At 24.8% G+C, this 23594-nt stretch overlaps 3 protein-coding genes across 15 annotated transcripts in view; 1 reads left to right on the top strand and 2 right to left on the bottom strand.

Moving 5' to 3' along the window:
* The window catches only part of LOC122507893 (aromatic-L-amino-acid decarboxylase-like), a 186786-nt gene extending 178196 nt beyond the window's left edge, over positions 1-8590 (bottom strand). The window contains exons 1-2 of one of the 5 annotated variants that reach the window (XM_043620876.1): positions 8349-8590; positions 4584-4695 (exon numbers count right to left, since the gene is read on the bottom strand). The gene's annotated coding sequence lies outside the window, so the exon portion shown is untranslated. Of the gene's footprint in view, positions 1-4583; positions 4696-6730; positions 7093-7147; positions 7400-7909; positions 8300-8348 lie in introns of those variants that run through there. The other 4 variants (XM_043620879.1, XM_043620882.1, XM_043620880.1 and 1 more) reach the window with 4 other exon arrangements.
* The window catches only part of LOC122507896 (LIM/homeobox protein Lhx3), a 112727-nt gene extending 100976 nt beyond the window's left edge, over positions 1-11751 (top strand). For all 5 annotated transcript variants that reach the window (XM_043620885.1, XM_043620890.1, XM_043620889.1 and 2 more), the window contains 3 exons: positions 3446-3618; positions 9423-9641; positions 10331-11751. In XM_043620885.1, coding sequence (XP_043476820.1) covers positions 3446-3618; positions 9423-9641; positions 10331-10509 — 571 coding nt within the window. In that variant the 3' untranslated portion in view covers positions 10510-11751. The remainder of the gene's footprint in view (positions 1-3445; positions 3619-9422; positions 9642-10330) is intronic.
* Positions 11752-12498: 747 nt separating this feature from the next.
* LOC122507885 (centrosomin) overlaps positions 12499-23594 on the bottom strand; it is a 36865-nt gene continuing 25769 nt past the window's right edge. For 3 of the 5 annotated variants that reach the window (XM_043620855.1, XM_043620853.1, XM_043620856.1), the window contains 13 exons: positions 22214-22385; positions 21965-22104; positions 21287-21697; positions 20858-21085; positions 20364-20702; positions 18236-18343; positions 17038-17739; positions 16346-16900; positions 15943-16230; positions 14914-15342; positions 14404-14635; positions 13986-14000; positions 12499-13295 (listed from right to left, as the gene is read on the bottom strand). In XM_043620855.1, coding sequence (XP_043476790.1) covers positions 13084-13295; positions 13986-14000; positions 14404-14635; positions 14914-15342; positions 15943-16230; positions 16346-16900; positions 17038-17739; positions 18236-18343; positions 20364-20702; positions 20858-21085; positions 21287-21697; positions 21965-22104; positions 22214-22385 — 3831 coding nt within the window. In that variant the 3' untranslated portion in view covers positions 12499-13083. Of the gene's footprint in view, positions 13296-13985; positions 14001-14403; positions 14636-14913; positions 15343-15942; positions 16231-16345; positions 16901-17037; positions 17740-18235; positions 18344-20363; positions 20703-20857; positions 21086-21286; positions 21698-21964; positions 22105-22213; positions 22386-23594 lie in introns of those variants that run through there. The other 2 variants (XM_043620854.1, XM_043620857.1) reach the window with 2 other exon arrangements.

The raw sequence follows: 23594 nt of genomic DNA, 5'->3' as shown, positions 1-23594 counted from the left end.
AGTTTAGATTTTTTTTAACCATACGTTCGACTTTTTTTCAAGATATATTTTGTGGGTATATTTTACAAAAGAACGAATAATATCTATCCTGTAAAACAAACAAGATGGCGGGTGGTATCCAATGAACAGGGTTTTCTGTTATCACTAGGAAGAGAATCAATATTATATATATGCAACAGAACATTTGATCCTCCATCCAACAAAACTTCATATTTATTTCCAGCCGTGGAAAACCATCCTCATGGAAGAAAAAAAATGAAATTTTTCACGCTCTCTCTCTCATTCCTCTATTTCGTGAAATTCATAAACAACGTTTCATAATTCATTTTTATCACTCCAAGAAAAACGAAAACTATTTTTATTTTAATTTTTTTTTTGTCATATCGGGTAATTTTTCTCGTTTCTAAAAATCTGCTTTGACGGAAAATAAAAACAGGAAATAAATATTTAAAATGTAAAACAGTAAATTCAAAACATTCTTTTTAACTCTTGGTTTTGATAATGGTAGGGCAAACATTTAATTATTTTCATAAATAATAAAAATTTCACATGAATTCAATTATTTACAAATTCTTTATAAATTTCTTCGCAATAATTCCATTATTTTCAAAATATAATAAAACTCATCGAAGAATTTCAATTATTTTTAATACTATTTTAAATTATAATTAATCGAAAAATTCAATTATTTTCACAAATAAAGTTTATCAGAAGAATTCAATTATTTAAAATAAAATTTTAATAATATTTATTATATTTCAAAAACATTAATTATTTAAAACAATGTTTATAAAAATTCTTATGAAGAATTCAATTATTTTCAAAAATAACAAAATTTTTACAGAAATTCAATTTTTTTTAAACATTTTAATCAAATTTTTCGCAATAATTCAATTATTTTCATAAATAATAAAATTCTTCTCAGGAATTCAAATATTTTTAAAAATTTTAATAAAATTCTTGGCAACTATTCAATTATTTTCATAAATAATAAAATTCATCGCAGGATTTCAATTATTTTTAATAAAATTTTACAAAAATTACTCAAAAAATTTAATTTCAATTATTCGAAAAAATCAATTATTTAAAAAAATGTTTTTTTTTAATTCTTTTGAAGAATTCAATTATTTTCAAAAATATTAGAATTTTTCACAGGAATTCAATTATTTTGAAATATTTTAATAAAATTGTTTGAAAGAAATCAATTATTTTTTAAACAATTTTAATGAAATTATTCTTTTAGATTTTAATAAAATTCTTCCCAAGAATTCAATTAATTACATTTATAATTCTTCAAAAGAATTCAATTATTAAAAATAAATAACAAAATTATTCCCGAAAATTCAATTATTTAGAGGCATTTTAATAAAATTCTTTACAAAACTTCAATTATTTTTAAACATTTTCCTCAATTGAATGAGTTTTAATATCTACTATTTTAATAAAATTTTTCAAAAGAATTCAATTACCTATTTAAAAAAAATATTATTTTTAAAATTATTTACAAATTTATTATAAATTTCTTCGCAATAATTCCATTATTTTCATAAAAAAATAATTAAAAATTCTAGAAAATAATAATTGAATTAAAATGATGAAAATAATTTTGAAAAAGTTACCTACAGTAACAATTTTCTTATAATATAAAAATTCATGTTTTATAACAATTTTTTATAAGTTTTTTAATTTAAAAAATGTTTGAATTTGAAATTTTTAAAAATCTTAACCCCAATGGAAAAATAATAATAATAAAATATTTATTTAAAAAAGAAGTTATCGATGTTTTCGAATAATTTAAAAGAAATTCGTAAATAATAATGTAACAGAACTTTTTTTTTGAGTAAAATTTATTCCTTTATTTTCTAAAAATTTTGAAAGTTTTAATTTTAATTTCAATTAAAATTTGTAATTGACAAATAGAATTTATAAACAATTTTTTCCATTATTTTTAAAAAACTTAAAATTTTATTAAAGCAATTGCAATTAAGAAATAGAATTGATGCAAATCATTTCCTTATGAAATACTTTTTGAATTTAATATTCAATTATAATTAAAAATTTTAAGTGAAATTTATTTTTTTATCAATTTTTATTAGAAAATTTTTTGAGAATTCAATTATTCAAATACAAAAATGAATAATTTATTGAATAATTAAATGTTTCTTAAAATTAAATTTTTATAAAGAATTTGATCAAAATTTTTAAAAATAATTGAATTCTTTCGGCGAATTTAAAAAAAATTGTAATTATAAATGCAATTTTCCATCATTTTAATTAAAATTGTATAAAACATAATTTAAATTCTGCGATAAGTTTTGTTATTTATAAAAATAATTGAATTCTTGCTACGAATTTTATTCAAAAATTTTTTACAGAATTGAATTCCTGTGAAGAATTTTATTTGTAAAACTAATTGAATTCCGTAGAAAAATATTATTATTTATGAAAATACTTGATTTCTAGAGAAGAATTTTATTCAAATTTTTTTAAATAATTGAATTCCCATCGAAAAAATGTATTATTTGTGAAAATAATTAAATTCTTAAGAAGAATTGTATTGAAAATAATTGAATTGTATTGGAAAATTTTATTAAAATTGCAATTTTATTATCTAAATCTTGTAAAGAATTTTTAAAAGAATTTTATTAAAATTTTTCGAAATAATTGAATTTCTCAGAACTTTTTTTTTCAATTCTCTACACGGAAAAAAATACTAGGCTAAAAACACATGAGCGTCTGTTGTGTATATTGCACGCACACTACCATGCGTGATTAGCTTGGAATCCATCCTATTTTCGCATGGTGCTGTGGCAAAAGTCACAAAAGCCATGCATTTTTAGTAAACTCCTGTGTGATATTTGCAAAATGGGCTCATGTAAAAATCGAACCAATAGACTCCATGCATTATTAGGCTGATTTTTTTTTCCGTGTATATTTGTTTGAATTCTTTGGAAAAACTTCATTAAAATATTTAAAATAATTGGATTGGTGTGAAAAAATTTATAAAAAAATTAGTAATTAATTAAATTCCTGTGAAATTTTCATTCAAATTTTGTTTAAACAATAAAATTCGTTTGGAAAATTTTATTAAAATAGTAGATACATATTAAAAATAATTGAAATAAAATAATAATTTTTGAAAATAATTGAAATGTTCCTAAGAATTTTATTACATTTTTTGAAAATAATTGAATTTCGGAGAAGAATTTTATTATTTATAAAGAGAATTGAAATTTTGACGAGAATTTTTAAAAATTTTTGAACATAATTGAATTTATGAGAAAAAAACCACCACTTTTGAAAATAATTGAATTTTTTTAATATTTATATAATAAAAATAATTAAACTAACAATAATACTAATTTAACTAATAATAAAATTAATTTAACCAATAGAAATTTTTCTTTTTCAATAAAAAAATTAATTTTTCTACTTTTATTTACAGGAGGGCGAAAGAAAAACGGCTGAAAAAAGACGCCGGAAGGACAAAATGGTCGCATTATTTCCGAGGGGCTGGCATAAAAGGAAACGGAATTGGAGGTCATTCTCCAAGGCACGATAAGCTCCTTGATAAGGATGAACTCAAAGTCGATCTTGATTCTTCCTACGGTCACCATGGTAACAATACTTTACTATATTTACATTTTTCTATATATTAATCTTTTCCAGAGTTCAATAATCATTTTCTATTCTTTTTTCCCTTTAGGAACTTTAATATTTCAAAAAGAAAAATTTTTCGAAATCCTATTTTTTGTGATACCTAATCTAATTATCTAGAAAAAACAATTTTTGGATATTTTCTTTTCTATTATTATTTTTTTAGAAAAATTGTCTATAATATTGTTTATCTTTCTAATAAACGAAAATCTATTACATCTTTTAGCAAAATTGTATTTAGAAGTTTTTTTAAACCTTACGGTTGAAAAAAATATTTAAATACAATTTTGAAAAAAGAAAGAAGAAGAAATTGACAACTTTCTGATTAGAAAAACATTTGAGAAAATTTTTAAATGTTTTTCCTTTCTTTTCGTATTTTTTTTTATCTTTTTTTTTGGGGAGAGAAATAATTTTTTCCTTGGCTGGTAAATTCGATGGCACAATGGCGCATTCGTTTCACTAAAGTCGGAGCCGTAGTGGAAGGAAGATCTCTTCAAATATTCAAGAGATGGCTCGGCTAACTGCCAGCACCGGCGTCCGAGATTTCAGGAAGATTGCGGACCGCTCGAATTTACCACTGCCATTATACTTTTCTGTCTCCCGATTGAAAGCAACGAACGCGGTCGCATTAATTTTCACCCTCTAAAAATGGCCATCGTCTTCAAAAATTATAGTTAATCACGATCATAATTCACCTAATTTTCTATATTCAATTTTTTTTCTTTCACTAATCATCACTATAAAAATTTCCTAAAATCAGCGTAAAAAAATTTCGATTTTGTTTAAATTCTCAATTAAATTTGAATTTAGTCGAAAAAAATTGACTAAATTAGCAAAAATATAAATTAATAAATTAAAATAACCAAATAGTGTTCAATTGATGAAATTACTTACTCATATAATGTTGAGGGGAAAAAGGTACTTACAATCTGTATTCCAAATCGTCTGGTTGCTTCTCGTCTGACCAAAAACATCCGGAACTACTGAAAAAATCTTTCGATTTTACAGACTGACTATACAACCTCCTTCATATATAATCTGAAAAATCATATTCAAAAAAAAGAAAATTAAAAATTGCCAAAAAAAATTTTCAATTACAAAATAAATAAATAAATAGGAACAAAATAAAATGTTGCAATTGTTCAAATAATATTCAATTTTAAAATAAACAAATAAAGAACAAAATAAAAATTTTAAATTGTTGAAAAAAATATACAATTTTAAAGTAAAACGTTGCAAAAAATATTCAATTTCCAAGTATAAACATAAATAAATAACTAAATAAAATTTTTAAATTGTCAAAAAAAGTATTCTATTTTAATGTAAATAAATAAATAAAAATTTAAATTTAAAAAACGTTGCAAAAAATATTCAATTTTCAAATGTAAACATAAATAAATAACTGCTTAAATAACATTCAAAAATTGTCAAAAAAAAGTATTCAATTTTAAATAAATAAAAAACAAGTTAAAATTTAAAAAACTATGCAAAAAAATTCAATTTTCAAGTTTACACATAAATAAATTACTAAATAAAATTTTTAAATTGATAGAAATATTCAATTTTAAAGTGAATAAATAACAACAAAATAAAATTAAAATTTCAGAAAAAATATTCAATTTTATAGTAAAACATTGCAAAAAATATTTAATTTTCAAGTATAAACATTAATAGTAAAATAACTAAATAAAATTTTTAAATTGTCAAAAGAATATTTAATTTTAATGTAAATAAATAAATAACAAATCAAAATTTAAAAAACGTTGCAAAAAATATTCAATTTTCAAATATAAACATAAATAAATAACTGCTTAAAAAAAATTTTTAAATTGGCAAAAAAACGTATTCAATTTTAAATTTAAATAAAAAACAAGTTAAAATTTTAAAAACTTTGCAAAAAAAATTCAATTTTCAAGTATAAACATAAATAAATTACTAAATAAAATTTAAAAAACGGTGCAAAAAATATTCAATTTTCAAGTATAAACATAAATAAATAACTAAATAAATCCTAATATATTTAATTCAAAATTTATATTAAATTAAAAAATATATTGTAAACATATTTTAATTTTTTATAGTAAAATAATATATTTTTTAGAAAAAATATGTATTTATTTAGAAAAAAATTAAAAATATAAATAAATAAACATATAAATATAAAATAAATTAAAATTGGATAATTATAATACAATAATGAAAAAATTTAAACAATATAATGAAAATACATGGAAAATAATTCAAAATAAATTAAAACGTGTCAAAAAATAACAAAAACAGAAAAATGCATATAAATGAAGATTGAATTATTCTAATTTCTGTTTAAAGTTAATTAGATTACGAGATCGTATTTTGACTCCTCCCTGTAAATATTATGAAAGAGGGGCACAAAACTGTATATAATATTTAGGGGGTGTCCTTATCTACACTGTAAATCAGAACAGATGATCCCGGGACGAGACGAAAGTCACGCCATTCTTTTTACCGACCATTTGCGTGTCTCTCGCCGTATGTTTATCTCATCATCCCTTGTAAAATTACTATCTGCCTTTTAATTAGATTAATTAACTTACTAAACAAGCACGGCAAATAAAAACAATGTTATTTTCTCTATTCAAAAAGAATTAATTCTTGAAAAAAAATTATTTTTCGAAATAAAAAAAAACATACAAATTTTTATAACATTTCTCCAATTTTTTTCAAAGTATTTACACATCAATAATAATAAATATAAAATAATATTTATTGAGACATTATTCATAAAATGAAAAATATTAATTTATGGAATATTTTTCATTACTTTTTAGGAGAAAAATACTTTACGATTGTAGTCTTCAAAACAATAGATAATCGAAAAAATTACTTTGATAATTGATAAACAATTGACAAACAAATACAATTGAAAAATAATTTTTTATTAACAGCAAAAAAAGTTTCAATAAATTGCCTTCCTAATGATATTTTAGTCGAAAATACTTTTTATTTCAAAGTAATTATTGTTTACATTTGACAAATATTACGAAAGTCGATTCTAACCTAACTTTTTTCGAAATGTCAATAAAGTCACATTTACCTTTCAAAAATGACGAAATCTTACTAAATAACTGTAAATATTGCCCCGGAATAGTATAAATATAATTTTTGGCACAACTTTTATATATTTAACTTTTATAATAGGATTCATAAAGATTACTTTTTTTCTGCTATTGATTGCAAAATCGATGTACAGACTGTGTCAGGACAAGAGAAGCGCCAACTAGCGTCAGATTGGCGAAACTCAGCAACAATCGATAATTATATTGGCAAAAATTTTAATCTTAAATTTTTCAAATCCGTTTCTAATTATTGCGAAATCAATTATTTTTAACAAAAATAATTGATTATTACTGGAATTTGATACTTTAAAGCGAAAATTTGGAGAAAATTGGGACCTAACCTAACTTTACGCAATCGTCCATTAATGAACAATCGGATAAAAAAAATAACTTACTCATCCAAAAAAGTAGAAAATATCGGCCCGGAATTAGATAATTATACTGTTTTTGCAGTTTGAGCATTGTAAATGAACTTATTTTATTACTTTTTATGAACTTTTTCGGAGCAACGACGACACTAGTTAGGAAAGACGGGAACAGAGTGAAGTGCGCCTAGTGTGAAGGTGGCGCTTTTCGATCGATAGAAAAGTCGAAACGATCGATATTTCGATAACAAGGGTGGCAAATTTAAATATCGATTAGAATTTTTTTTCAATTCTACTTAATTCATTGTTGTGAAAATAAATTTAAAAAAAGGAAACTCAAAAATATAATCAAATTATTAATATTTTACCAAAAATGCGAAAGTTTTAATAAAAACTTTAATTTAAACTATTTTAGATCAAAGCAATTTTTTCTGACTCATCAAGAAAGTGAAATTTTAATTTTTTATTAAATTTCACATTTGAACTGAAATATTCAACAATAAAACAAATTTCTAAAACAACACTAAACCTTTTCTGTACTATAGTTGCAAGGATGAATGAGATTGCTGTCAAAATCAATAATCTACTGTACTACCTGTATACTACAATGGCAAATTTTTTCAACAAAATTTTTCTTAAAAGTTAAAAATTTTTTAATAATTTGCCTTCCTAATAATAATTTTACTCGAATTTACTTTTTATTTTGAAATAATTAATCATTTTGTTCGATAAATGTCACGAAAATTGATTCGAACCTAACTTTTTTGCAAATGTACGAAAAGTCAATTTTACCTTTTAAAAGTGACGAAATCTTCCGAAATAATCCGATATATTGCCCCGGAATAGTATAAATATAATTTTCGACACAAATTTAATGTATTTAGGTGACTTTTTAATAGGATTCATTAAGATTACTTTTTTCCTACCATTGATTGCACAATCGACGCCATTGACGCATGAAATCCACGACGGGAATAGCGCCACTAGCGGCAAATTGTCGCAACTCAGCAAGAAATCGATAATCATATTTCCAAACAAATTTTAATCTTTAATTAGTAAATCCGCGTCTAATTCACATGAAATCAATTACTTTGAACAAAAATAATCAATTAATACATGAATTAGTGACTTGAAAACAATTTATTTTCATCAATTTTGGAGCAAATTATGACCTAACCTAACTTTTCGCCATTTGTCATTAATGAATAATCATAGAAAAAAAATAACTTACTCTTCCAAAAAAATATGCAATATCGGCCCGGAATTAGTTAATTAATCTTTTTTTACAGTTTAATCATTAAAAATGCAACGATTCTATTAATTTTAACAACTTTTTATTACGGAAGAAACGACCCTCGCCATGAGAGTCCGGTCCGGGGGGAAAGAATGTGAAGTTAGCGCTGCTAAATCGATATAAGGTTGGGGGCAATCGATATTTGAATGGCGGCAAAATTTAAATTATTGATTCAAACTTTTCTCAAAAAATAAATTATTTTTTACTATAAAAAGGGGAAACTTTATGATAAATAAAAATTTTAATCATGATAAATATCTGTAAGAAAAATATTATTAACCTGGAAATGCATGAAATAAAAATATGTTATAATAATAATTTAAACAAATTTCAGATGAGAGTAATAATAATTAAAATAGTAAAATAATATTAAATGTAATAAAATAATAATAATAATAATATTAATAATAATAAAATAATAATAATAGTAATAAAATAGTAATATTAATAGTAATAATAATAAAAATTAAATGATACTGATAATAATTAAATAATGAAAAGAGAAATTATTCTTGTCAATCTTTTTGAGACGAGGAAAACTAATTATTAATATTATTATTAATTAAATAAATTATTATTTTCATTAATTAAATTAATAATTAATAATAATATTATTAACTATTGATAGTAATGACAATAATAATAATAATATAAAATAATAATAAAAATAAAATAAAAAATATTTAAGTAAATATTTAAGTAAATAAATATTAAATAATTTAATAATTAAATTATTTAATATTAGCAAATATTTTAATTATTTAATTACTTAATGAAAGTATATTATTTAATTATTTAATCATTTAATAGTAGAAAATATAATAGAAAAATTATTAAATCACAATAAAATAAATTTAAATAGATAAAATTCAATAAATTATTAAAAATATTATTATTAATATAATTATTATTATTTATTTGCTGTAAATTGAAATATAAACTCATTAATCAACAATTATCAGTAAATTGGAGTAAATTTCTAATTGGAAATATAAAATATTTTTATTGTAGACTTGAGCAATGATAGTTATGGAACTGTGGTGAATATGGGATTGGATGGAGATGGTGCGAGTCCTGGAGGAGGAGGAAGCGGTGGTAATAGTGGACCACCACGTGGTTACCTGGGTGCCACAACGCCCCCTTATCATCTTTCAACGTCCAGATCGCCGTCCTTGCCACCCCAATTTCAATATCCCCATGATGCTGGGCTTTCTGTTTACACCACTCTCGGTAAATCTTCATTTTTCAATTACTGCCTCTATTTAGAAAACTTTTACAAAATTGAAAACAAAAATATTTGTCTTCAAATTATTTTTTAATTAACTTTATATTTTTTAATTAAACAATTCAAATTTATATCATTATTTTAATTACAGTTGACTGAATAATTATTATTCAGGCCTCGGATAATATTCATATTTATTAAATTTACAATTGAAGATTTTTCATTAGAATTTTTTGAGAATTAAATTATTTCCAAAATTTTCAATTAAAATTCTTTAAAAGTTAATTTTCAAAAATTGAAAGTGAATTAATTAAAATTAGGTAATAATAATTAAATAATTAGAGTTAAATAATTAGAATTAAATAATAATAATTAAATAATTACAATTAAATAATTACAATTAACTAAATAATAATTGAATAATTATATAATAATAATTATATATATAATTATATATAATTATATAATAATAATTAAATAATTACAATTAACTAAATAATAATTGAATAATTATATTTAACTAAATAATTTTAATTAAATTCAAATCACTGTAATTGATACTCGTAGATAAATTAAAATTTATCCAAAATTTGGTATTTGATTTCAACGAATAGAAAAAAAATCGAATTGAAAATTAGAATTTTAATAAAACTCCAAATTGGAGGAATTAATTAATAAAAAAATTATTTTTCAGGAGGACCAGGTGGAATGGTACCGGGTCCAGCTTCTGACTTGAGCAATGAATCAAGCGGAGGTGGAGGAGGCGGTGGAGGCGGAGGCCCTGGTTATCCCGATTTTCCACCCTCGCCGGACTCTTGGCTCAGTGAACCACCATCTCATCCTCATCATCACCATACTCATTACGCCACATAACCCTCCAAAACTCAATCCACGAATACCGTATAGAATAACGCATTTTTCTTTACAAATGAAAAACGCGATTTATAATTAATATAAATTACGAAATTCTCGAATTTCCAATAAATTGAGAAATTCAAGATTAAAAAAAATATATATTTTTTCTTTCTATTAATATTTTTTTTAATATTATCGCTGTTGGATATTAATGAGAAATTGTCTCTTAAAAAAAAAATTTATAATTTTTTTAAGTTCGTTTTTTTTTGTTATATTACGAATAGTAAATATATATAATATATTTTTATTTTAGTGAAAAAAAAGTGATTGACCTCCCTCCCGATCGATAGATGAAATCTTCGCGGGAATCGTGTATAAAAGATTTTTTTTTATTTTCGGCGTTATTCTAAGCTGTATTTGACGCCGTCCCTTCCGTTTACTCTTAAAAATGCAAATGAGAAAAAAATGCCACCGGATTAAAACGGCTCCGATTGTCTTAAACTAATTAATAATCACGCGCCACTCATTACCGTAGATACACATAATTGATATTACGAGTAATATAGATATATTTATGTACAAGTTCCTCGTTTCCGATAAACTTCAAGAAAAAAAAATCGACGTAAACTCCCTAGACTTGTAGTTTCGTTCTCGAGCCTCGATCAAAATCAAGAAAACTTTTTTTTTTACCAATTTTTAATCTATTTTATTTTCTATTTTATTTCTTTAAATTTTTCAAAGATTTGACATTATTATTTCAATCTTGTTTCGATTGAGGCTCAATTATCTACCATGCTTTTTTTTCAACAGGTAGGAATTAAATTCTCATATTGTAAATAATTCTATCATTCTAACACGTGGCTCTTAAAGATCGCAGCATACTTCGTTCATTACAACGCAAATTTTTAATCTCTGAAAACTATTTGAAAATAATCAAATGAATTTTAAAAAAATTGCAAACTGGAGCGTTTTGATAATCTGTCTTCTTCCGTAAATTTTTCAAAAACAATCGTTTTAAAAGTGCATAAAATTTGTGAATAATCAAAAACGTTTACTGTTAATTAATATTAATTAAGAGCAATTGTTTACTATGAAAAAATGAATTTTCGTCTCGCTACAATACAGCGCACAAGAAATTGTTTTCTAATCATATTTTTCCTTTTCTTTTCACCGCAAAAAAATAATTATTATCGTTAAACATTTTTTTTTTGCCTTCTAATAATTTTTCGTTTGAAAATCATTTTTCCCTCACAATTTTAATTTACGCACAATTTTTTCGAAAAATCTTTTTTTATTATCGTAAATAGATTCGAATTTAAATTTTTAAATTTAAATTTAAATTCGTAACTTTTCATTTTCTAAACAATTTTCTACTTGCAATTTTCATTCGTCAATAATTTTCTATTGTAATTCGTGGATAATTTGTAAAAAACTATTCTCCCTTGTAAAAAAATGTTCGACTCTTTCAAAATTCAATTATTAGCTAGTAAAGAATAAAGAGCGTACTGCAATTGAGAAATATTATTTAAAACAACTTCCTCAGCAACGAGGAATAAAGCGATAGATCGAACGAGAATGTTAAGGTTGTATAATATTATAAATTGTAAGTGGAACAAAGTCACACGTGACAAAAATCAGTTATTACGGATCTTTATGTTATTATCTAGTCATCAAGTGATAATAAAGATTTATCATAATCAGAGTTTTCCGCTCATTAAATCCCTAACCCTAAAAAAAAACTATCGATGCCTTTAATCTAAAAAGTTATTTTTAATTTATTTACTATTATTCATTCATTATTCATTCATACTTTTATTCATCGACTATATTATAATGAGAGTGAATAATAAGAAACAAAAAATAAAAACAGAAAATAAAAATGAAACTAAATTAAAAAAATTTTTTTTTATAAAAAACTAAAATAAAACAAAGAAATGAAAATGAATTATGAACATTGAAAGAAAATTGAAAATGGAAAAACATATTTCTGAAGAAAAGTTTGCAAAATTTCAAATGGCAATCGATGGCGTTTTTATTTTGTGGACTATTTACAGATGCATTTCGTTGATATATAGTAATTATATACAGAAAAAGTATGCAAATCTGTCAAAAATCGGAAAATACGATTCCGATCTTTGTTCTTAAAATAATTAAAAACTAAAACTATTGTCGTAAAATTTGGTAAAAAAAAGTTTAAAACTACTCTTGTAAATTTACTCTGTACCGTAGATTATGTACAAGTACCGTAGAATACAAAGTTTACCTCACTATTTTCGAGATCATAAACGAAAAAAATCTCTAATTTTTCATTAAAAACACTTTTGTCGACGATTTTTTTTATAGTAAAAAGTACTTTCTTATTGAGTATAAAGTCATTACAATATATATATATATAATAAATATTGTACAGGTAAACAATTGACGTCTACAATAATAAATATTGTATACGTAGTAATTGTTTTTTGTTAAAAATTGAAAAATAAATATTTCAAAGAAATGAGAATTCAAAAAACGACATTATTGGTAAAAAATAGAAAAACAAAAAAATAAAAACCACGTACCTTCTAAGGCAAATTTTGAGCTTTTTGTTTCTTAGTTTTCAAAAGGTTCTTCATAATTTCTGGTTTTCTTTAGAATACTTTTAGTCATCAATAATTGTTTCGTTATTGCTTTTTCGACATTCTTCTTACTCTTATTCGATGCTGAGAGACGCTCGAAAGTATCTTCTAAAACTTTGCGAGTTTTCATCAATCTTCTCTTCAAGGCCTCGTTTTCCTGCTTCAACGTTTCCATTTCATCCAAACCTGAATAGAAACAATGACAAATTAATATACTGCTTGTTGTTTTTTTTTATTATTATTACCAAATGGAAAGAAATTCGCGATTTCGAAAAAACTAATTAAAATAGTTTGAAATTTGCAGACATAGAAGAAAATGAATTTCCTGAGCAAAACTTGAATGTTATTTAGTATAATTTTTTTATACTGATAAAACTTTCCGATTGGCAGTATTTTTTTCTTTTGAATAACTATTGGTTATTTTTCGCGAAGCTTGTTTACGAATAAGAGAATATTAATTACAACGTTCCAAACGAGATTTGTTTAGGAAAAAAAGAATGATAATGATGATGATAGAATTTCAAGTAAAAAAGAAGTTTGTTAATAAGTGTCAAATTATAATTTTGTATTCATTAACTAATTCACATGCGTTAGGAACGATGAATTATTATTTTCAATATGAATTTTGATGATCAAGAATGTTTACAAATATTAGAATTATAAAAAGAAATTATTGAATTTCAATGAATTTATTTATTCTTAAAAAATTATTCAAATTTAAAATATTTGTAAACACCTTCTAATGAATTTTGTAATTTTAAATGTCTAGAATAAATTATTCGCACTGTTAACATCGAATACGTGCGATTATATATAGAAAATTAATGAGAGCGTGCCAAAAGCTTTTAATCGAATTTAATTATTTGTAATACATACTATAGTTATGCCCACCTATAAAAAACGAATAAAATAAAATTTATTAATCAACGAATCCGAATTTAGAATTTAGAAAATAAGAATTTTTAAAATTACAAGTTTTTGAATTTAAACAATTTAAGTAAAAATAATTAATTAATTAATTTTAAAAATAAATTAATTGCAAATTTAAATAAAAATTTTAATATTTGATTAAAAATGAATAAAAAAATTCGAATTAGTTAAATAATGAAAACGAATTTTAACAAAAATTAAAAGAAAGTAAATATTTTGTTTAAGAGTTAAATTTATGAAACGAATTTCAATAGAAAAATTAAATAATAATAATAACAACAATAAGTTATAAATATAACGAAATTTAATAGAAACGAAATAAGGAAAGAGAATTAAGTATCTTGCAAGGACTTTTTTGAGTTACCTTCTATTTCTAGCGGGCTCTCAATTCTTGTGTCTCGTAACCTCTGATTGTTGTTGCAGTTTTCATCATCGCTAAGAAGATTGGTCATGGACTCTGTAATTTTTAGTGTATCTTTCAACGGCCTCATCGTCGTCATTGCCGCGTCACTCTCGATCCCAAGATCCGGCGAGCAACTCGATTTACTGCGGCCAATCGACGTGGGATAACTTAATGGTAACCAATACTGAGAGCCCTGAAAAATTCCACTTTAATTAAATATACAAAAATATAAAATATAGAATACAAAAATAGTTCAAAATTGTTACTCAAAAATTCAAATACAAAATTCCTTTTGCAATTTAATTTAAAATAATTTTACCCTATTTTTTGAAAGCATTCTTTGGAATTGAATATTTGTTTGTTTTCAGTCTTCAAAAGATTATTTTGAAAGCATTAACTAAAATTTAAATGAAATTTTTTGTAAAAAATGAAAAACATAATGGATAAATAATAAAATGGTATTGATTTTACGTTGTATGAATGATATTCCTGAATAATATCGTCACAGGTTTGCTTCAAAGCAGCTTCAGTAGGGACTGATGATACACCACTGGAACTTGGCGCGGAATCACTTGTTTCACAGACAACAACATGTCGCCTAAGTTCTTTATTAGCCGCTTCAAGTTCCTGCATTCTCATTCTGTGTGATTCATTGATTTGATTCAAATCAATTGCTTCCTTATTAAATTTATCCTGGAGATTACGAACAGTCGTCTCGTACCTGCACTCTGATTTTCGCACCTCCTGCTCGAGACGAAGTTTTTCATTTGATAATTTTGTATTCTCCACGAGAATTTGACTGTGCAATAGTGTGAGATGATCCAATTCTTTTGTGAGATTCGAAATTGTCACTTTTGCCCCTTCATTCTCTTCCTCTAGTCTCTTTATCTTCATTCTCAACTGAAACGAAAAGAAAAATGTTGAAAATTATCATTTTTAAGCAGAATTATTTTTTTACAAAAAATAATTATATTCTTCTTCTATATTAATAATCGTTGTATTCCGGTAATCTGTTCGCAGTTTGAAGTTAATTTGTTGTTTGCTTTTTTGTTTCCTAACTTTTTTAATAATTTTTCTTTTTAAATAATTTCCATTTTTAAAATTAACTTATTGAAAATCATCGAATTGTTGCAAAGAATTTTATCAAAAAATTTGATAATAATAGAATTCCTTCGAAGAATTTTATTATTTAGAAAAATAATTGAATTCTCGCAAAGAAATATGTTAAAATTTTTGATAATTCTAATTAAACTCTTTTTGAAGAATTTCTTTGAATTTTTTTCTAAAATAATGGAGATTTTTTTTTAAATTTTAATTAAAATTATTAAAATAATTGAATTTTTCTTAAAGTTTGAGTGTGAAATTATTCAAAACTTCATAATTAAAAATAAAAAGTTTTGTAATTTGCATAATAATACATTGAATATCAGTTTTCGCACGCGTAACATTTGCTAGTTAAATTATAATTAAATTAATATGTAAATAATTTTATCTAAATACCGTATCATTTTCCCTGTTTAGTGTCACAATCATGTCTGACGATTTTCTTTCTGAATTCTCCTTATTTTGTAATAATTCAGCTTTCTGCTTTTTCAATTCCAACGCCATATTTTCAATTTCAGTGAGTTTCTTCTCTAATTGCGATTTACGTAAACTGTTTTGTTTGTTTTCTCTCTTCAACGTTTGACATTCGCTTATTCTTTTCTCGAGAGATCCTTGTAAATTTTCACAGAATTTCTGCGATTTTTCTAATTTTGTTATTAAAGGCGCTAACTTTTCATCGATCGTCTAAAGAAAATGGAACAAAATAGAAATTAATTAGCTGATCAAAATATTTACCTAGAGTTTATTTTTACTTTAGCGTAGTAGAAGTAGTTTTTTTATTTAAAAAAATAATACTCACACTATCAAACGAAATTTTAGCGATTAAATCGCTCCTCAATGCACTGAGTTCAGTGAATAGTAAATTATTAGTTTCTTTCAACTCCTGGATATGATTACCGGTATCCAAATCATTGAGATCGTTTTGATAAGTCTTATGGTACGGGACATAATCTAAAGAATCCTCCGAGTCGCTGAAGGTTTTTGTGTACTTTGAAAATTTTGGTCTCGACGATGATTTCTGTTGTGTTTCTTGTAGTCCAATCCTCGCCAAAGAAACGGCTCGATCTGGTTCTGAAAATGCTTCCGAATCCGAGGGCGTCGAACCTTGATTTTTTAAAAGATTCAAAATATTCTCCGATTTACTTTTTCTCACAACACAATCAATTTTTTCTCTTTGAGTATCATATTTGTCAATTGTTCCCCTCACTAAATTCTCTTCTAGAGCTAGAGCAAAATTATCCGAGAGAATTTTCGAACTTAGCAGGACGTCTAGGACAAGTTTTTTGTGCTCATCATCAATCGCTGCCGTGTGATCGGTACACTTCAGTGTCTCTTTCATAAAATTCACAAGTTCCTGAAAAAAAATGTATACTTTTTTTTAGTCAATTCAATTTTAGTTTAATTCAATTAAAAATCAAATTGAAATTGAAAAAGAAAGCAAAAAAGAGATTAAAATAATTAAAATAAATTAAAAAATAAATAGAAAATCACCTTGAGATGCATACGCAAAACATCACAATATTTCTTAACTCGTTCAGTCTCAGAACCGGAAACATCAATTTCAGCTGCAATATCGGGCTTGGAAATTAATTTTAGCCACTTCAAATAATCGACTTCCTTCTCCAATTCATTCTTTTGCGTCACGAGCTTTTGTATATATTCAGTCATAATTTTTACATCGATGGGCTCACTACCATTAACATAATTCAATTGTATCACATCGTCGGTGAATTTAACACAAATTCCAATATCGCTGAGCTCCTTGATTAATGCGCTCAATTGTGATGTTGCACTTTCTATTGAAAAATCAAGACTTCTTCTTCGTGATTTATCCTGAATTTGAAAACTCGTCATATGATTATGCAGCTTGGCAATTTCTTTATTTTTACTCCAAAGTTCAGTGTTAACAAGTTTCTGTAAATTTTGTGTCTTCACTTGTAATTCCTTTTCTAAATGATCAATTCTTTCATTTTTCTCTCTTAATTCAGTACTTTTTGAAAATAATTCACGACGCAATTTTTCCTTATCTTCATTCGAATCGGTATTACAAAATTCAACACTAGCTTGTTGAAAGGCTTCTTTCAATTGATTTAGTTCAAGCATTTTGTCCTCTAGCTCTTCTTTTATAGAATTCTTCTCGCACTCGAGGTATTCAATCTTTTGTTCCTTGGTCTGTAGTTGTTCCTGAAGTTCCTGCGAAAAAAAATTTAACATTAGATATGGTTTTTTAAATTACAAATACATAATTTTTTAAAGTGAAATTTTTATAAATAATCTGAAGAAACAAATTTTTAAGTTAGTATTTTATTAAAAAGTAGTTTGAAAATACAGAGTAGAGTTTAATTATCATCTCACGCTCACAATGTTTTTTAAAGCAGATTAAAAGGGATAATATTTCCAGATTGTAAATAAAAGAAAATGTTATTTCCTTTTCAAAGAAGCGTGTCTGTGAGTCGAGTCAACGTTCTCTCGCGCGTAAACTTTACGTCAAGCTATTTATAATCATTTACACTCAAAGCAACGTGAAATTGTACAAGGCAACAAGTGCAGAAAAGAAAAATTAAAATATTCTTTATTCTATTAATTTATTAATTTATAAAATTTAATAGATTAAAAAATATTCAAAATTTTGATAATTAAAAGAAAATCTTTAAAAAAATAATAATTCAGAGTATTAAAAATATTTTACCTCGGACTCAACTTGAATTTGCTTTTCCAGTCGAATTTTCTCAGCCTTGATAGTTTCAATTTGGTCCCGAAGATCATTAATCTTGATTTCCATTTCATCAAAACGTTGCTGCAGACACAAACAAAACGTATTCCCCGTCAATGAAACTCATTGTATTTCAACGAAAAGATTTTTATTCAGAGCACGATTATTAAAATACATGGTTAAAATTTTTTTACCAAAAGAAAAAAAAACTAAAAAAACTTTTCTTTTCAATTAATTAAAAAGATAAAACTATAATGTTATAAAAATATGGTGCTTTAAAGGCAAAATAAAAATTTGATCATGAAAGAGTTAATTAATTAATTAATAAAAGAGGGCTTGAAGACTGACGATTAGAATTGGGTATCATTTTTTGTTTTCTTAGGCCAACATCTCGGAGCCACGAGCGTAACAATACGCGGTCCCTAAAAAGAATTTTTCAGTATTTAACACTATCATGTTCCTTGAAATCAAAACTAAAAAATTAGTCTCTTAAAAACCAATTTTTGCTTTTAAATGTCAATTGCATTAACTTTAAATTTCACTTTCTCGTAAATCGTAAATTGAGAAAAGAGAAAAAGAAAATTCCAATGAAAAGTAAACTTTAAAACTAACGATTAGAAATATTTTTTTTATTTCCCAAAAAAACAATTACAATCAAATATTTAGATTAAGGATCATGTGTGTGTGTCAAAATAAAAAAAAAAGTTTTTCAATCGAAAAAAAAGTTTAATAAATCTACATTCGCAGGAATAATTTAAAAACAATCAAAAATTACAAAAAAAAAAAGGAAAAAAATACACGAAGGCGAAAAACTTTTCACACTCAAGTACCTACCTCCATTCGCAAGGGCGCACACCAGCAGGAGAACATAATTGCTCGTCTTTTCTTTATATCGATAAAAATGCGAAAAATTAAAAGCGCCCGAGAAGCTAAAAAAAAAAAATATTCACCGCGCTTAAAAACTCAAATACATATTAAATTAGAATAATATGCCAGAGTGATCGCGTTTATTTTTTTTTTCTCACCGAACTGTCAAATTTTCATTGCAAAAAAGTAAAATTTTTTCGGTATTTAACCGTCGTATTTTTTATTTATAAATCGTCAGAGAACCACACAGTGTTCGGTTACTGGTCGAAATGAATTTTCGTGGCGAGGCTAGCAACTGTAAGACGTCTTAACTCTTCTATTATTAGAAAAAGTCGTTTCGCGCCCCTATATCCCGGAATTTGTGCACCATTTCACGCTAATATTGACGAATTTCGAAAAAATAGTTGAACCTCAAACGATTATGTCTCCAATCTACTATTAAATCTCTTCTGTCTTATTTTCCACTTTTTTCTGAATAAATTATTATTTTAGTATAATTTCGACAGAATTATCTTAAATTTAAATTACTCTTCCTTAAATTAAAATGATTATTCTAATTTAATCGTATCTAAAATTTTTAAGTTAATCCGAACTGAAAAAATATGATTTAAGCGAAAAACCGAAACTGGACCCAAAAAAGCAGTTCTACAAATTTCGTTTTCAATTTAAAAAAAAGCGCCATGCAAAGCGGTGCCTCTCACTCTAAGAACAACTTTCTTATCTCTATTATCAATAAGCGTAAATTTCGAGATTAATTTCTCTTTGGCTTTTTTAAAATCGAGACAACGCCCTAAGCGATATCCAAAGAAAAACTCATGCAGTGATGATGATAAAGTAGAGAAGAAGTAGAAGTAAAATTCAGTCACTCTGAAATAAAGAAGGAAAAGCGTAATGTATTCTATGGTGGCAAATTCACGCTTTTCTTCTATTTTTTCTAACTCTAAAAAATTCCTTCTCTCTATTCATGCATCCCTTGAGAATAATAATCAAAACAAGAAACAATAAAACATCGCCTTTAAAAAAATTTTCAGATCTTTCATTCCCTAATAAATAATAAATGCTATAATTTCTATTAATTTGAAAATATCCTCCATCACCTATTTTTCTAAATTGCATCTTCTTTCTCCGATCGTTGATCAGATTCTTCAATTTTTTTAAAATTTATTTTGTCATAAACTTGACAAACGATGAACTATAGTGAAAAATTAGGCAGTAGATTAAAACTTGAAATATTCACCTGATTACTGTGGTCTCTTTCGGGATTATCCGACATTTCATTGCTAAGATTTCTTCGGAATGATTCGGTTTTTCCATATTTGTCAGGACCACGTAGCCTTGATAATTCCACTTCAAGATCCATGATTTTTCGATCTTTTTTAACATGTTTGCTCTCCAATTGTTGTTGTCTCTCCATGAATCCTTGAATCATCTTCAATGCCTTTTCATGTTCGATTTCCAATTTTTTTAACTTCAAATCTGTCATCTCGGCGGATTGCTGTACATTACACAATTTTAGGATTAATTGCTTTTTCGCCGTGTCTTGCCTTTGAAGTTCCCTGTCTCTGTCCTTTACTTCCTATAAAAAATAATATAAATTAATTTCGTATAAGAAAAAGTAGAAATACGAATTAAAATTAAACTATTACATAAATTAAATTTTTGAGTTTGCAAAATCTTTACAAGGTTGAAAATTTTAAGTTTAGAAAACAGAAGGATTAGAGGAATACAAACTTTTGTTAAAATATCAATATCACTATTTCCGAAACTCGAAGACTGAATCGGACTTTTCAATCTTGAACAACGATCTGAACTCGATTCCCAATCAAATGAACTATTTGTACTTCTCGTTGGACTTTGGAGGCAAGGACTTCTGTTTTTCGGAGAAAACCGATCTTCGAATGAATTTATTACCGACGGACTGAGCGGAGGGGAGCTTCGTTTCATGTATCCGTTTTCAAACTTTAAAGAGAAAATTTCGTTCGTTAATATTATTTATCTAAATAAAATATATTTTTCAAGATAAAATATTTTTTTTTAAATATTTGTTTTTTTTTAATATTTTCTTTAAGAATATTTGTTTTTTTTAATATTTTCTTTAAGAATATTTGTTTTCTTAAATATTTTCTTTAAGAATATAAGTATTAAAAATTTTTAATTCACCTGTGAGAGAAGTGCTCGATGTTTATTGTTAAGATCAGTGAGAGCGTCGTCTCTTGATTTGACCGAAAGCCTTAATTGATCAATTTGCTTTTTTCTCTTCTCGGAAACTAAACTCAATTCCTCGTACGCTTTACATTTGTCTTCTAAAATAGCGATTTTCTCCTTAATTAGTCTTTCTTTCTCAACTAATTCACTTTTATATTGTTGCGCGACACTGTCCTTCATAAATGCCTGCTCCTCCAATTCTTTGATTTTATCCCTGAGAAGATCGATATCCTCATCCTTTTCCAATGTTAATTTCTCCCTCAATTTGACTTCTGATTCTAAACGACCCTTCAATTGATCCCTCTCGATTTCCAACTCCTGCGCCCAGTTTCGTTCTTCCTCTAAACTACTCGACAATTGTTTTACCTGTTGAAAAATCCATTTATTAGTTACTTGAATAAATAAATAAATAAATAAACACTTAAAGATAATAAATAAAATAAATAACTCTCTCAAAGCCGAAAGGATATGTATAATAAATAAATAATAAAAATAAAATAAATACTTAAAAAAGACTACTAAGTAAAACAAATATTTAATTTCTTTTGCAAAATATCTGATTAGAAAACAAAAAAATTATACTGTAGAAAAGAGAGACTCTACAAAAAAGGGAGATAAAGGAAAAAAAAATACCTCTGCTTCTAAGGATGAAACAAGTTCTTCCATTTGTTGTAATTTTTCTGCATTGTCTATCGCCATTTCCGGAGATATTCCAAAGGATTCTTTATAATACATTGAGCCATCAGACAACCTCTCTCTATACTCTTTCAGTTCTGAAAACAAAAAAAATATATTTTAATTTTAAAAGAGTCTATATAGAAATATTTTCAGACAATAATTAATTAAATAGAAATAAATTCCATTCTGCAGAAAAGAAATCACCTTTTTCAAGTTCGCCTATTCTCCCTCTTTCTTGCTCCAAAGACATTTGATATTGAACTTGATTTCTGGAAGACGCTTCTTTTTGTTCCTCAATAACTGCAAAAGCTGTCGCCGCCTGACTGAGAAGTTCTTGTTTCTCAACCAATTCTTTCTTCAGCGACTCGATTTCAACCTAAAATCGTACATTTTTTTGTTAATTATTATTATCAGGGTTGTCACGCTTTTGCTCTTTTCAAATTCGCTGAATTTTCCAGGTTTTCCAGGTCAAAAAACAAAATTTTCAGGTTTTTAAAATATATATTTATATTTTACAAAATTAAATAATTCCCTGATTTCGAGACAAAACTTTGACTGTTTCCCTGACTCAAAAGAACTTTATTTTTAAATAAATATTTAATCATTATTATTCATAGAAATTAAGATTATACAAAAATAAATAATTTATTGAATAATTGATTATTTCTTAAAATTCAATTCCCATAAAGAATTTTATAAACAAATTTTTAAAAAAATGAATTCTTTCGACGAATTTTAATAAAATTTTGAAGAATAATTACATTTTTCGAGAAATTTGATTAAAATTGTATTTAAAAAAATGAAATTCTGCGATGATTTCTATTATTAGTGAAAATAATATTGAATTCCTAAGAAGAATTTTATTATTTTTGAACAATATTTCATTTTTGCGAAAAATATTATTACTCTTGAAATTATTGAATTTCTGCAATAATTTGTAACTTTTCCAAACATAAATTTTGTTTCGTGTTTTTAACTAATTTAAAAAAAAATGTAATAAAAATACGTTGCAAGAATTCAATTATTTTCCTAAATAGTAAAATTCTTCACAGAATTTCAATTATTTTTAATACAATTTAAAGTAAATTTTTCGAAAAACATAATTAATTTCAAAAATTTTATTAAAATTCTTCGAAAGAAGACAATTATCAATTATTTTAAATAATTTTTACAAAAGTTCCTTGAGAATTTTTAAATTCATTTGTTTACAATTCAATTATACGAAATTTCGATTATTCGAAAATTCATCAATTAATTATTTAGAAAATAAAAATTAGAAATAATTTTTAAAAAAACCCGCAATTAAACTTTCCCAACAAAATTAATTTCACAGAATTGTTAGTTAAAAATATAAAAAATTCAGATTTTCAAAGATTTTAATTTGAAACCTTTTCAAAATTCAATTATTTTTAAAAATTCACGCACTAATGCTTTTAATATTCAATTATTAAATAATTGAATGTTTCTTAAAATTCAAATTTCATAAAGAATTTAATCAACAAATTTTTAAATAATTGAATTCTCTTGACAAATTTTAATAAAATTTTTAAGAATAATTTCACTTTTCGAGAAATTCGATTAAAAT

The sequence above is a fragment of the Leptopilina heterotoma genome, unplaced genomic scaffold (assembly GCF_015476425.1).
Source record: "Leptopilina heterotoma isolate Lh14 unplaced genomic scaffold, ASM1547642v1 Lhet_52, whole genome shotgun sequence".
Lineage (NCBI taxonomy): Eukaryota > Metazoa > Arthropoda > Insecta > Hymenoptera > Figitidae > Leptopilina > Leptopilina heterotoma.
The sequence above is the reverse complement of the archived record's forward strand: the minus strand, read 5'-3'. Positions and strand labels throughout refer to the sequence as shown.